The 14,584-nt window shown below is 35.6% G+C and overlaps 1 protein-coding gene across 12 annotated transcripts in view; it reads left to right on the forward strand.

The window, feature by feature from the left end:
• The window catches only part of USP9X (ubiquitin specific peptidase 9 X-linked), a 146,950-nt gene that overhangs the window by 42,328 nt on the left and 90,038 nt on the right, over nucleotides 1–14,584 (forward strand). For all 12 annotated transcript variants that reach the window (XM_054544478.2, XM_054544481.2, XM_063721226.1 and 9 more), the window contains 7 exons: nucleotides 2,072–2,217; nucleotides 3,746–3,825; nucleotides 7,160–7,272; nucleotides 9,242–9,460; nucleotides 13,062–13,177; nucleotides 13,372–13,623; nucleotides 13,699–13,837. In XM_054544478.2, coding sequence (XP_054400453.1) covers nucleotides 2,072–2,217; nucleotides 3,746–3,825; nucleotides 7,160–7,272; nucleotides 9,242–9,460; nucleotides 13,062–13,177; nucleotides 13,372–13,623; nucleotides 13,699–13,837 — 1,065 coding nt within the window. The remainder of the gene's footprint in view (nucleotides 1–2,071; nucleotides 2,218–3,745; nucleotides 3,826–7,159; nucleotides 7,273–9,241; nucleotides 9,461–13,061; nucleotides 13,178–13,371; nucleotides 13,624–13,698; nucleotides 13,838–14,584) is intronic.

A 14,584-nucleotide genomic window follows, 5' to 3' on the forward strand; every position in this document is an offset into this window, starting at 1 on the left:
AAAAATTCTCTTAGAGAATTTTAGGCTTTAGTGTGTAGTAAAACTCGATAATGAAACAGCCTTGGCAAGAGGCACCGTGGGATGAACACTCTTGGATGTGGTTGCTGGGAGGGTGCAAATTTTCTGGAATGAAATTTGGCAGTATTTGTCAGTGGCCTTCAAAGAAATCGTTTATACTGTTGTAGTAATTATATATCCAGGATCCCATCCTAAGGAAAAGTTGAAGTTCAACACAAAGGTTTATATATGAGAACATTAATTACAGCTATGTTTATGTTTGTTAGCGGTAAAAATTACCAAATACTAAACGTCCCTTAATTTTGTTTAATTCATGCAATATTATATGGCCATTAATATTTTTTAAGATTCTTAATGATCAAAAAATTGAATACCTAGATGTATTGAATGGAAAAGGACACAGACTTATGTATAATTCCAGTTTTATTGAACATATATATGGACAGTTTTTATTTACTCTTAAAGATTACAAGGAAATATCGGTGTTTATAGGTGTGGAATTACAGGTGTTTTAAATTTTATTTTTTATATTTTCTATGAGCATGTGTAAACTACCTATGTATCAGGGGGCAAGGAGTTAAAAAATAATAAAGCAGGCTTCCAGAGTTACATACTTCATATCAGACATTTTTGTTGGACTTGTAACACTTGACTTCTGTGCTGTAGTTTCCTTTGCCTTGAGACCAGCTCTGTGGGCACCTGCACAGTGTTCTCCATCTTAAGTAGAAGTTCACCATTTAGTTACTAATTGACCATATGAGTTCATGTATGAACTTTGTGAGTAAAACATATTAATGCTGGTAAACTCATCTGTCTTCGTGCAAGTGCTTATTTATGCAACTCTTTATTTTACAACTGTTCAATAGGTGCTTGAATGATAAAGCGAGCGGCCCGTTTCTCTTAAAGGGCCATCAGCCTACAGTGAATAGAAAATTCAAGAACACATAAATAAAAATCAGTTTAAAATTTAGGTTAGTTTCATTTTGAAAGAGAAAATACCACTTGCTTTCTGAATTAAGAGTAAAGGTCATAAAAGTTCATTCACTTAGTTGTGAAAATATTATGCACTGCTAAAGCAGAGGGGAGAGAAAGACATGCTAAAAATGAGGAATGAAAGAAGTGAAAAATAGCCACATTAGTTGAAGGTGATGTTACTTATTTACGAACCATAATCATGAACTTCTAAATAATTGTTGTTTGGATAATGGTTTGGGTGTAGGGAAATTATGGAATAATTACATTTTCTCCCTTCAAATAAAAAGCAGAAGTTATAAATTACTTAATAATGTATAAAATGTGATGTATCATATTTGTAGAATAATTTCTGTCACGGCTCATATAATGGGAAATGTAAGCAGAGAGGCAGTACACATTATGATTAAGAACACAAACTATTTAGACTTTGATACAAATCCTGAGTATAGAATTTGAGCTGTGTGATCTTGGGCTACTTATTGTCTGAGTTTTTTTCATCTATTAAATGGCAGTAGCATGCTTTATTAGGTTGTTGAGGATTAGATGAAATTATTTTAAAGCACAGTAGTACAGAGATGGCCTGAAACATCATAAACTTTCAATTGTTTTATCTTCTGTAAAAATTACAATACAGTTGTCCCTTAGTATTCATGGAGGATTGGTTCCAGGACCTCTTACCACTTGGATAGCCAAATTGGTGTATGCTCAAGTCCCTGATATAAAATGGTTTAGTATTTGAATATAACTCATGCACATCTTTCTGTATATACTTCACATCATCTCTAGATTACTTATGATGCCTAATACAGTGTAGATGCTATATAAATCATTATTATGCTATATTGTTTGGGGAATAATGACAAGCAAAAAAGTTTGTACATATTCAGCACATAGGCAATTTTTTCTGAATATTTTCGATCCAAGGTTGTTGGTTGACTTTGCAGATGCAGAGCCCATGGATATGTAGGGCTATTTACAAAATTTTTAAATTTGCAATGCTTGTCTGTGTTGGTGTTTGGATTACTAGTTTACATATGTTATAGAAACTTAAATGTGGAATGTTTAATTTTTAATTAAGACTTCATCGCCTGATTCTTCCAATGAAAATTCCCCGGCAACTCCCCCAGATGAGCAAGGTCAAGGTGATGCCCCACCACAGCTTGAAGATGAGGAACCTGCATTTCCACATACTGACTTGGCCAAGTTGGATGACATGATCAACAGGTGAGTTGGTGCGTAACACACAAGAAAGAGAGCAGACAGGAAAGTAACCCCACTGCCTCCTTAATAGTCTTTATAGCTTCGTCGCTGCCAAGTGCTTTATAACCCATGATTCTTAGTAGATTTAATAAATGAAAGGGAGTGACAGTGTTAGTAAAAATTTCACATTAATGATCATGACCCTAGTTGGTTTGTTTCCGAAGTAAAATTGTATGTTCAGTTTCCCTCTTGGAGAGTTTATGAAGTTTTTTTCTCATTGGTCTCTTGGTTGCTGGATGACTTTCATAATTTTTGGGATGGCCTGAGGTAAATCAGGTCATGAGGACTCATATATTTATGAGAATACATTGTGTGATTCTGGCAGGTGCCTATAGTAATGGTATATAATGAATTATGTTTTATGGTGGTCCCTGACCATTCTCTATAGCAGTGATACCATAGCAGAAGGTTGTATTGTTTGTTGCTTTTCCATACTTGTCTGGTGGTTGGTGATTGGTAATAAAATACTTCTTAGGCTGAAGTTGCATATTATTAGCAAGTTCTCGGGGGAGAAAAATACAAATGATTTTTTTTTTTTTTTTTGAGATGGAGTCTCGCTCTATCACCAGGCTGGAGTGCAGTGGTGTGATCTCGGCTCACTGCAACCTCTGCCTCCTGGGTTCAAGTGATTCTCCTGCCTCAGCCTCCCTTGTAGCTAGGACTACAGGCGCGTGCCACCATACCCAGCTAATTTTTGTGTTAGTAGAGATGGGGTTTCACCATGTTGGCCAGGATGGTCTCGATCTCTTTTCTTTTTCTTTTTTTTTTTTTTTTTCTTTTGAGACGGTGTCTCACTCTGTTGCCCAGGCTGTAGTGCAGTGGCACAATCTTGGCTCACTGTAACCTCCGCCTCCTGGGTTCAAGCGATTCTCCTGCCTCAGCCTCCCGAGTAGCTGAGATTATGGGCATGTGCCATCACACCTGGCTAATTTTTGTATTTTTAGTAGAGACGTCATTTCACCATGTTGGCCAGGCTGGTCTCGAACGCCTGATGTCAGGTGATCCTCCTGCCTTGGCCTCCCAAAGTGCTGGGAGTAGAGGCATGAGCCACTGCTCCCGGGCAACCCTGTCTCTTCCCAAAAAATAAAAGGGGGGGGCAGGGCAATGAAGAGGTTTATCATAATGTCTCCTTTGATCTGAATCCTGAAAGAGCACTTCCCTATGAATTTTAACAAAAATATCCATGATACCTAATTAGTTAATATTTGATTGTTATAATAGTTTTATATCCTAAGTTATCAAGATAATTTAGTTTTCTTCCCTCTCTTATTGCTGTATCTTTTGACAGTACCTGTAAAAATTTATAGAGACAACAGATGGTGCTTAGTCCCACAAAGCAGATATTCTGCCAACCTTGTCTTAATATTTTAATGTTATTTTAATATTAATATTAAATATTTTCATAGCAAGATAATTATAATTAGTAGCTCATTTGTAGTGCCTCTTTTAGTGTACAACCATTAAGCATGTTTTTATTTGGTAAAACTTTTAGGCCTCGATGGGTGGTTCCAGTTTTGCCGAAAGGGGAATTAGAAGTGCTTTTAGAAGCTGCTATTGATCTTAGTAAAAAAGGTAAGTTATATGTTTTTATGCTTTCTATAATGTATGCTACTAGATGTATTTTTACTTTACCCCAAAAGTGGATGAAGTGGATTTGTTTTCCTCCATCATAAACACATACTACAGCTTGCAAGCAGGGGCTCATATCCTTTGGACATTCTTAAAGGATGTTTGTGAACTCTCTGAAGTTACATAAAATTTATGTATATTTGTATTTCTAAGGAGTAGATTCATTGTTTCGTCGGATTTGCAAAGAGGTTGTCACTCAGAGGTTAAACATTTTTAATTGAGGGTCTTACCTGTTATGGGAAATACTATACAAAAGAACATTTTACAATTAAGTACTCTATAAATGATGGATGGTATGATGGACTCCAGACATATCTGTCCCCTGCCCTCCTTGTAATTATCTTGAGTCATTTCTGTCCTCAAAATATGTACTGTGTAAGTCTACAAATTATTTACACTTGCCCTTTGACTGCTTTACTGAAATGACAGTGAATTAGGTTGTGTGGCTCTTTGTACTTAGTAAAATTTTATCTAGTAAAATCTTCATTCAGGTAAAAATTACCATTTCATTAATATTGTACTTCTGAAATAAACTGTCTCGCTTACATGTTTGTAAGATAGGGTCTTGCTTTGTCACCCAGGCTGGAGTGTGGTGATGTGATCATGGCTTACTGCAGTCTCTACCTCCTGTGTTCAAGCGATCATCCCACCTCAGCCTCTTGAGTGGGATACAGGCATGCGCCATCATGCCCACTAATTTTTTTTTTTTTTTTTTTTTTTGAGATGGAATTTCACTCTTGTTGCCCAGGCTGGAGTGCAGTGGCGTGATCTTGGCTCACTGCAACCTCCACCTCCCCAGTTCAAGCGATTCTCCTGCCTCAGCCTCCCGAGTAGCTGGGATTACCGGCGCCCACCAGCTAATTTTTGTATTCTTAGTAAAGACGGGGTTTCACCATGTTGGCCAGGCTAGTCTCGAACTCCTGACCTCAGGTGATCCACCCGCCTTGGCCTCCCAAAGTGCTGGGATTATAGGCATGAGCCACTGCGCCCAGCTAATCTTTTTTTCTTTCTTTCTTTCTTTCTTCCTTCCTTCCTTCCTCCCTTCCTCCCTTCCTCCCTTCCTCCCTTCCTCCCTTCCCTCCCTTCCCTCCCTTCCCTCCCTTTCTTTCTTTCTTTCTTTCTTTCTTTCTTTCTCTCTCTCTCTTTCTCTTTCTTTCTCTCTCTTTCTTTCTTTCTTTCTTTCTTTTTTTTTGTAGAGACAGACTGGTTCCCCAGGCTGTTCTTAAACTCCTGGGTTCAAGCGATCCTCCCACCTCGGCCTTCCAAAGTGCTGGGATTGCAGGCGTGAGCTACTGTACCCAGCCTTTTTTTTTTATTAATACACAGGAAAGGTGTGATTTTTCTCTTAAAGAATCGGAAGATGAAGTCTCAGTTTTTGTTAAACCAACAAAAGGAAATCTGGTGTTTTTACTCAGTTGTCCAGAAAAAAAGCTTAATGCTGGAATTAATCTTTTTTTTTTTTCCCCCAATGACTTTGGTCTACTTAAGGTGCAGTTGAATCATCTAACAGAGGACTACCATTGTAATAACTTTCAATTCATTTTTTAAGATATTGCAGATTAAAAAGCAGTAACATTTCATTTTCTGAAATAGGATAGCTATGAATGTGTTATAACTAACAGTAGGCACTATCACAATTGAAACTGATTATTGTCAAAATTAACATGATTAGTACTTTAAGTTCAACTCCATGGCAAGGGAAAGTTTGATTTATCTTTTAATAATTCCCCTCTTTTGTTTAAAGAACATGTCCTTATGCCTCATTAATCTTGTAGAAATAATATCCCAAAGTGAAAATACAATACATGGACAGGTTACAGTTGTTTTCACCACTCAAAATTTTTTGTTCTTTTACACGTTCACTAATTCATCAAAATTTTTTAAAGAAAATATCTTTTTTATTTTAAAAATGTTTAATTTTTATGGGTATATAGTAGGTGTATGTATTTTGGGGTAATGAGATATTTTGATACAGGCATACAATGCGTAATAATCACATCAGGGTAGATAGAGTATCCATTACCTCAAGCATTTATCCTTTGTGTTTCAAACAATCCAGTTTTACTCTTTTAGTTATTTTAAAATGTACAATTAAATTATTTTTTTACTGTACTCATTGTTTTGTGCTATCAAGTAACTAGGTCTTCTTCTAATTTTTGTACCCATTAACCATCCCGCTATTCTTTACGTCCGTGAGTTCAATTGTTTGATTTTTAGATCCTGCAAATGAGTGAGCACATGTGATGTTTGTCTTTCTGTGCTTGGCTTATTTCACACCATGGTGACCTTTTGTTCCATCCGTGTTGTTGGAAATGACAGGATATCATTTTTTTTTAATGGCTAAATAATACTCCATTGTGTATATGTACCACATTTCCTTTATCCATTCATCCGTTAACACGTAGGTTGGTTCAAAATCTTGGCTATTGTGAACAGTGCTGCATCAAACATAGTAGTGCAGATATTGCTTCAATATACTGATTTTCTTTCTTTTGGGCATATCAGCAAATTTTGGAAGACTTCTTTGCTAAGCATGTTCTAAGTCCTGACTGTAAAATGATGGATAAACACTGATTAATGGTATTTCATTTAATAGCATTGACATTCAGTGGACGTGTATTCCTCCCTCCACCATATTTTTTTTCTGAGACCACGGTTATTTTTGACAAGTTCCAAATTTTTAAAAGTTTAAATTACCATCTCTTTTGTACTATCAATCAAATAATACTTTCTATACAAATTGAATAGTTTTTATTTTGTCATTATGAGTTACAGATTTTCTTTGTTTGGAAGCACATTGCTCTATTGCCTTTCTAAAATGAGGTGAAATTAAGCAAAGATATAAAGAAACAGAGACACTGAGATAATTGAGAGAGGCTAATAAGGAAGACAAGACATAATTCATTTTATTTGATCAAACACAGAATAGTATAAGGATATTGATGCTAAATGAATGATTTATGAACAAAATAAGATTTTAAAAATTGGGAAATGTTTTTAAGTTCGAAGACTTATTTTCCGGGAGCAAAATACTATTTAAATTTGCCTCTTCTCGTGGTGCTGCTGATGACCATTTTGTGTTTAAGGCTAGTGCCATAATTTGTAACATTTTCAGTTAGTGTTAATATTACTCGGTTAATCTACTTTTATGCAATTAAATATTTGTTAGCTGCCGGTGAAGTTTCCAGTTATTTATTACCTTTTATTGTATACTGGACAATGTAAAAACAACCACATAAATATTTTGTTTGCATTAATTTTTCTCCCTTTTTCTTAGGCCTTGATGTTAAAAGTGAAGCATGTCAGCGATTTTTCCGAGATGGGCTAACAATATCATTCACTAAAATTCTTACAGATGAAGCAGTGAGTGGCTGGAAGTTTGAAATTCATGTGAGTCTTGCATTTGACTTTAAAGGATCAGATTTACATAGTGATGCCTGTGAGTGGGGAGAGGTATATGTGTGTGTGGCTGTGTTATTTATTCTGTTATAATTGAATTAAAAGGTCTAAAAATTAAAAACTTAAAAGTGTTTATAAATTAAGTCTCTTGAAGGCCGCATGGTCATTTAGAATAAGCATGAGATTTAGAGTTAAACTTGGGTTTAATCTCTCCTCTGGGATCTCAAGTGTCTGTGACCTTAGGCAAGTCATCACATTTCACTGAAAATGTAATGCTATCAATTGTAAGGTACATCACTGTTTTATGGACTATTAAGGAAGAAAAACACCCAAGATGGGGCATTTCATATACGTCTGGGACACCAAAGGGTCAGTGTAGAGGTAAATGAGAAATGAACTTGCTATGCAGAAAGGGACAGCAAAAAACCCTGCATATCTCAACCTTGGCACTTGGTGGAGGGAGGGAATAAAAAAAGAAAAGTGAAAGTCTACACCACAAGCCAGTATTTAAACAGTTTCGTAGTCTGAATTCAAATTATAGTTGTGATACAAAAAGCCCTTAAGTGGAAAATGTAAAGTGGTCTCAGGTCGGTAGTGCCCCCAAGTGACTAGCAGAAGCAAACACAATTCCTCTCTGCAAATACCTTCCATTTAGGAAAATAGTAATGTATTGTTCATTGATTATAAGATAGAGTCAGATTCCAGAGATCTTAAAAAGTGAAAAAAGTATATGTCTCAGACTGATAAAATGCCATAACTACTCTAAGTCTCTGTTGCTTTTGTTTTTTGTGTTGTTTTCTTTTCCCCCGAGACAGAGTCTCGCTCTGTCTCCCAGGCAGGAGTGTAGTGGTGCGATCTCAGCTCACTGCAACCTCCATCTCCCAGGTTGAAGTGATTCTCCTGCCTCAGCCTCCCGAGTAGCTGGGACTACAGGCGTGCGCCACCACGCCTGGCTAATTTTTGTATTTTTAGGAGAGATGGGGTTTCACCATGTTGGCCAGGCTGGTCTCAAACTCCTGTCCTCAAGTGATCTGCCTGCCTCAGCCTCCCAAAGTGCTGGGATTACAGGTGTGAGCACCCATGCCCGGCCTCTGTTCTTTTGTATACTTTGGAAATGGTCATAAGTTGTCAAGCAGATAATATTTTTGTGGCCTATAACCTATTTCCCAAATATGACCATAGCATAAAAATTCCACATTTTCTGATTTAACATGTAATTTTATAGGTGTAGAAATGGAAACTTTGGAAGTGGCATCAGACTTCTGCATTTGACATTTAGCTAGCAAATTTATCTTGAATGATTGACATATTGTTTATTTTATTTATTTTTATTTTTTGAGACAGTCTTGCTCTGTTGCCCAGGCTGGAGTGCAGTGGCACCATCTTGGCTTCCTTGGAGCCTCTGCCTCCTGGGTTCAAGCTATTCTCATGCCTCAGCCTCCCGAGTAGCTGGGACTACAGGCACATGCCAGCACACGTGGCTAATTTTTGTATTTTTACTAGAGACAGGGTTTCACCCTGTTGGCAGGCTGATCTCAAACTCCTGGCCTCAAGTGATCCGCTCTCCTCAGCCTCCGAAAGTGTTGGGATTAACAGGTGTGAGCCACTGCGCTCAGCCTGACATATTGTTTAGACTCTAGAATTGCTGCCTCTCGTGTACAAATTCCACAGAGAAAAAATAGTAACTTGCATCTTACCTGTGGACGTAGAGCAGGAATAGATAACTTATGGTGCCTCTTGTATTTTTTAAGCCATAGCAAATGGCTTTTGAAAGTACCATATAAATTATGAAGTAAACAAATTCTAATTTGTCCTTTGATAATCAGTTTGATCTCAATATTAATGATTAGAAAAATGGAGAGATCATTATTTGTTAGGATATGATTAATATTGGAAGATATTTCTATTTGAAATTGCAGTGTTTTGATCTTGTAAATCGCCTTTCCCCCTTGTATAACAGAGGTGTATTATTAACAATACTCATCGTCTGGTGGAGCTATGTGTGGCCAAGTTGTCCCAAGACTGGTTTCCACTTTTAGAACTTCTTGCCATGGCCTTAAATCCTCATTGCAAATTCCATATCTACAATGGTACACGTCCATGTGAATCAGTTTCCTCAAGTGTTCAGTTGCCTGAAGATGAACTCTTTGCTCGTTCTCCAGATCCTCGATCACCAAAGGTGTGTTGGTTTGTTATTTTCAAAATTAAATAATACAATTGTTTTGTTCTGACACAGAATCTTCAGTGATCTGTATTTAAAGTGTGACAATGAAATAACAATTTAAATGAAAATACACACAACCAGGAGCCTTTTTCATAGCTTTGTCGTTCTAGTTCTTTTTCTGCATGTATAATTACCCCGTAATTATACGTCCAGCCTCTTTAGAAGTAGTCATAATTTAGGTTAGTAGGAAACAGACTGTATTTTTTCTTTGAAATAGAGTAGGAGATTACTTCTTTGACCAAGGACTCAATTGTTGTTCTGCAGGGCCGTGATCATTTTAGGCATTCTAAGATTTTGACTCCAAAATCAAGTATATCCTCTAAATACCTAATAATACATCATAAAATTACAGAAATTGTTAATGAAATCAATATAGTAAATCTTCCAAATCTCACTTAAATATATTCTGTACATAAATGTAAGTTTTCTATATTGGTGTAAACAGACTGTACACTTTAAAAAATTTATCCCTAAACGCTGCTTCTTTTAATAAGTATTACCTAATTTTAAAATTTTAGATTTTAGGGAGACATTTTTAATATTATAGGTCTTGTACAAATTTCCCTTCCAGCCAGAAAAATTTTAAGTCATACATTATGCAGAACTTGGTTTATTTTACTAATAAGCCGAAATTATCAAAAAAATGTCAAACTTGAGATTTTCTGCTATTTCCCAGTTCATATAGTTGCCACTAGGTGGCTTATTTTTGCTTGAATAGATCAGGTTAACATCTAAATAATGGCAGTCTTCAAAATGAAAATTTATATCTATACCTGTATTTCTTTTTAAATTTTACTTTTTTTTTTTTTTTTGCTCTATGTGCCAGTAATCCACAACTTAAGAGATTCACAGGGAACAAAACTTGATTTAACATGGCTAAATGTAAAATTTTTAGATGACTTCTGGTTGAAGATAGTTTTATATCTTTGAAGTATAGTTCTTGCTATTAAACTTATACAGTATAGCGATTGTGAGAGTGTTAGCCTTTCAAAGCCTTCAAGAGTACAGTTTTTAAAAATATAGCCCAAAATATAGTTGTGAATCAAGGAGAAGCATATTCTATGGAATTACCTACACATTTACTTGCTATTGAAGTAAGAGAAATTTTATCATACAGCTAAACAGGTCTTCTATAAGCTTTTAAAAATCTGATTAAAAGGGGACATATTTGACAGCATCTTCAACCGTGTCCTAGTTGAATGCAGATGTCATGATATAATGAAAAATCTAAGAGATATGTAATAGCCTCCATATGGTTTTTTCTCCTGTTCTCCAAAAGTGGTAGTGGCAAAATTCAGATCATCAGACTTAGTCGATGGAGATAAACTTTCTAAGCTGTAGCTTCACTTTCGGATACTGTTTGTAATGAGTTTCATTTACCTTTGAGAAATTTGAGTTACAGAGCTTAAAAGTGTTTTATTGGGAATATTTTGGAGCCTTAATACTTAATCATTCTCTGGAGCTTTTGGTAGGTCTTCTGTTCTACTTCAAATTCTCTCTACACCCCCTACCCTCCTGGGACATTGAACCTCTGTGGCCTCAACTTTTGATCCATGACAAAGCTAAAGCTGTCAGGACTATCTCTCGGAGTGTTTCCTAATCCCCATCTTCCCCCAAGATGTTTGAAGATGTTTAAATGAGATCATTTATTCAAACATTTAAAATATAATAAAAACTTCATTGGTTACGACAAAAGGTCTCAGGTGAAATTCACCCTGCTATCTTTGAGAAAAGGAACTTGTGGCAATAGAAAACTATGTGGAAAGCATATGGTGAATTGTAGGCTATGTGGTCATTTTGAATTTTCCATTTAGGGCGACTGATCTTTCTCTGCCAGTCTAGAAAACTTAGAGCCAGAGAAGGAAGGCTGTTGTTGGCAGCTGCTGAAGCTAGCCTATTAGCCTCAGTTTGAAGCACTCTATCTGAATATTCCCAATTGTTTAAGCGTACATTGCAGCCAAAGAAATACAGAAAGATTAGCTTTAGACTAATTCTTTACTGTGTCCACACCTGCTGTTTTATAAATATTGTATGTAACTATCAAGTATATCAATCTAATAGTCTCATTATAGTTGCTGAAGAAATAAAATATATTACATAATGAGCATGTACTTTCTTACAATTGCTGAATGACAAAAGGGATCTGGTGAATTAAGTACTTGAGTTGTAATGGTTTTGAATTAGCCTTTCATGACTAAAAAGGTAGGAAAACACTATTATATTGAAATATGATAATGGGTTTATTAGAGAACTTAGTTCATTCATATTCTTTTAAAACCATATAAAAAGTAGCAGTAGGCCAGGCAAGGTGGCTCATGCCTGTAATCCTAGCACTTTGGGAGGCCAAGATGGGTGGATCACCTGAAGTCAGGAGTTCAAGACCAGCTTGGCCAACATGGTGAAACCCCATCTCTACTAAAAATACAAAAATTAGCTGGGTGTGGTGGTGTGTGCCTATAATCACAGCTGCTTGAGAGGCTGAAGCAGGAGAATCGCTTGAACCCTGGAGGCAGAGGTTGCAGTGAGCTGATAATCGCACCATTGCACTCTGGGCGACGAGAGTAAAACTCCATCTCAAAACAAAAAAACACACACAAAAAACTAGCATTAGCTATCATATTTTCTCTTTAAACAAACATTGGACATACAGCCATTTAGCATCTTTACTTTTTCCTGTATATTTTTAAAAAATAGCTGTAGAAATTATTTTTGCTTAAGGCTTAGAAGAGAAATTGTCTATTTTGCCCCTGGTTTTCCAGTGGCTTCTAAAACATGGCCTAAATTTTAGAAGGTGGCAAGGTGTGAAAGGTTTTCTTAGGTACATTAATTTCTACATATATTTGATTCTTATATTTATATAGCCTTTTAATTCGTTTTAGGTTTTTACATACAGACAGGCTTTTAGCCTCACAACTGTTGTCTGTGCCAGCTGTATGGTACTTTGAGCTACAGCTCTTTCTTACACAGTTCATCCTGTTGCATGGTGTTGCTTCTAAGATAAGGAGAACTGGGTGCAATTTATATAAGCAAAAGTATCAACCAGCATATTCTACTTAGGAACAATAGATACTAGTACCAGGCCTTAGTTTTTAATTGACAGTTGACTCTCAGGCTATTAGTTACTGTGTTTATAGGGAAAGTTTAATGTTTTACAACTAAACAAGAAGTAGATTCAAAATCCATTACCAAGTAGCTTCTTCTTAACTCTCTTGAAGTCTTTCTGCCTCCTGAAAATTATTTTAATATAAAAGACTTTCCAGTAATTAGAAGGTATTCATTCTTATATGGTGGGATATCTGAAATAGGAGCATGTCTTCTAATTCCTGTTCACCACTTACATTGGTACAAACAGAACTATGCCCCAGTGATTTAATCTATACTTGGTAGGTATACTGCTTCTGTCTCACAGATGGAATTACTATGAACAAAATGCAATGTTTTGTGGTCCTTTGAAAGATGATTTATTTTATTGAATTTACTATTTCTAGTATATTTCAATAAGGCTTTAGTGCTTTTTACCCCTTAAAGTAAACTTTTTTCATTAATTGTGTTACAGGGTTGGCTAGTGGATCTTCTCAACAAATTTGGCACTTTAAATGGGTTCCAGATTTTGCATGATCGTTTTACTAATGGATCAGCATTAAACGTTCAAATAATTGCAGCCCTTATTAAGTAAGTTACGTTTAAAAATCAATGGTTTGTGCACCGTAGAATTGCTGGTTTTTGCTTCATAAAAATTGAGTTTTTCAAGTGTGGTTTCTTCAACTAATAACTTGTATTTTTAAAAAGTAATATAGAGAGTTTAGTCCTAAATTGATTTTAAGAAATTGCGTATTTACAGGAGTTTTGTATCTTTCTTATTTCAGACCATTTGGGCAATGCTATGAGTTTCTCACTCTTCATACAGTGAAAAAGTACTTTCTTCCAATAATAGAAATGGTTCCACAGTTTTTAGAAAACTTAACTGATGAAGAACTGAAAAAAGAAGCAAAGAATGAAGCCAAAAATGATGCTCTTTCAATGATTATTAAATCTTTGAAGAATTTAGCTTCAAGGGTTCCAGGACAAGAAGAAACTGTTAAAAACTTAGAAATATTTAGGTTAAAAATGATACTTAGGTAAGATACTTACCTCTTGAAATAATTGTTAATGCCAATTTTAGAATCATACTTATCACTGGATTTTTCTTACAGATTATTGCAAATTTCTTCTTTCAATGGAAAGATGAATGCACTTAATGAAGTTAATAAGGTGATATCTAGTGTATCATACTATACCCATCGACATGGTAATCCTGAGGAGGAAGAGTGGCTCACAGCTGAACGAATGGCAGTGAGTCTTTCAATTCTTCTTTATATGAATAAGAATCTACTTAAGACGAGAAATTAGAATAGCTCTAGCTAAAAAAATTAGTAATAGTAACATTTTAAAGTAAACTGAAATTGGGAGGTGTTTTGATTTATAACTGTTAATCCTGAGAACTTTCTGAAATAACATAGTTTATTATTTGGTAGTGATATGGGTAGCTTTAAAACATCTTTGATAAACTTAGTGATGAATGTGGCATTCTGAAGTAATTATTAGTTTGTTGGAGAGAGGGAAGTTGGTTGAAATGGAGTAGGTAGAGTTGATCTAGAAAATGGATTGGGTAGTATCTGGTACCTTATAAAGTGGCCTATTGTTCATTTGACCATTTACAGTTAAATGTTTTAAAACAGGAAATAAAATTAGTAGAATAAGATCTATACAAATTATTTTATCACGATTTTGAGAATTTTATTTTGAAAGCCCTTATTTTGACCTTGAAATTTTATGAAACTTTATGTACCATAGCTATTTTGTATTATATTGTTTTGAAATGAGTAAGTATGCCATTTCAGTTACAGTGCCAATATTTTTTGAATGTATATGTGTAACAGTCCTGGGGAAACATCTGTAGGAGAACTGTCTTTGCCCTCAAGGAGCCCTCACTTTAATAGGGGAGTTAGTGATTAGAGTGTGTTAAAATGCATGTGGAGACTGCTTAGATACTGCCCTGTGTTAGGGGGTCAGGTGGTAGACATCTGGTTTCATACGTAT

This window comes from Pongo abelii, chromosome X (assembly GCF_028885655.2).
Source record: "Pongo abelii isolate AG06213 chromosome X, NHGRI_mPonAbe1-v2.0_pri, whole genome shotgun sequence".
NCBI classification, from domain to species: Eukaryota; Metazoa; Chordata; class Mammalia; order Primates; family Hominidae; genus Pongo; species Pongo abelii.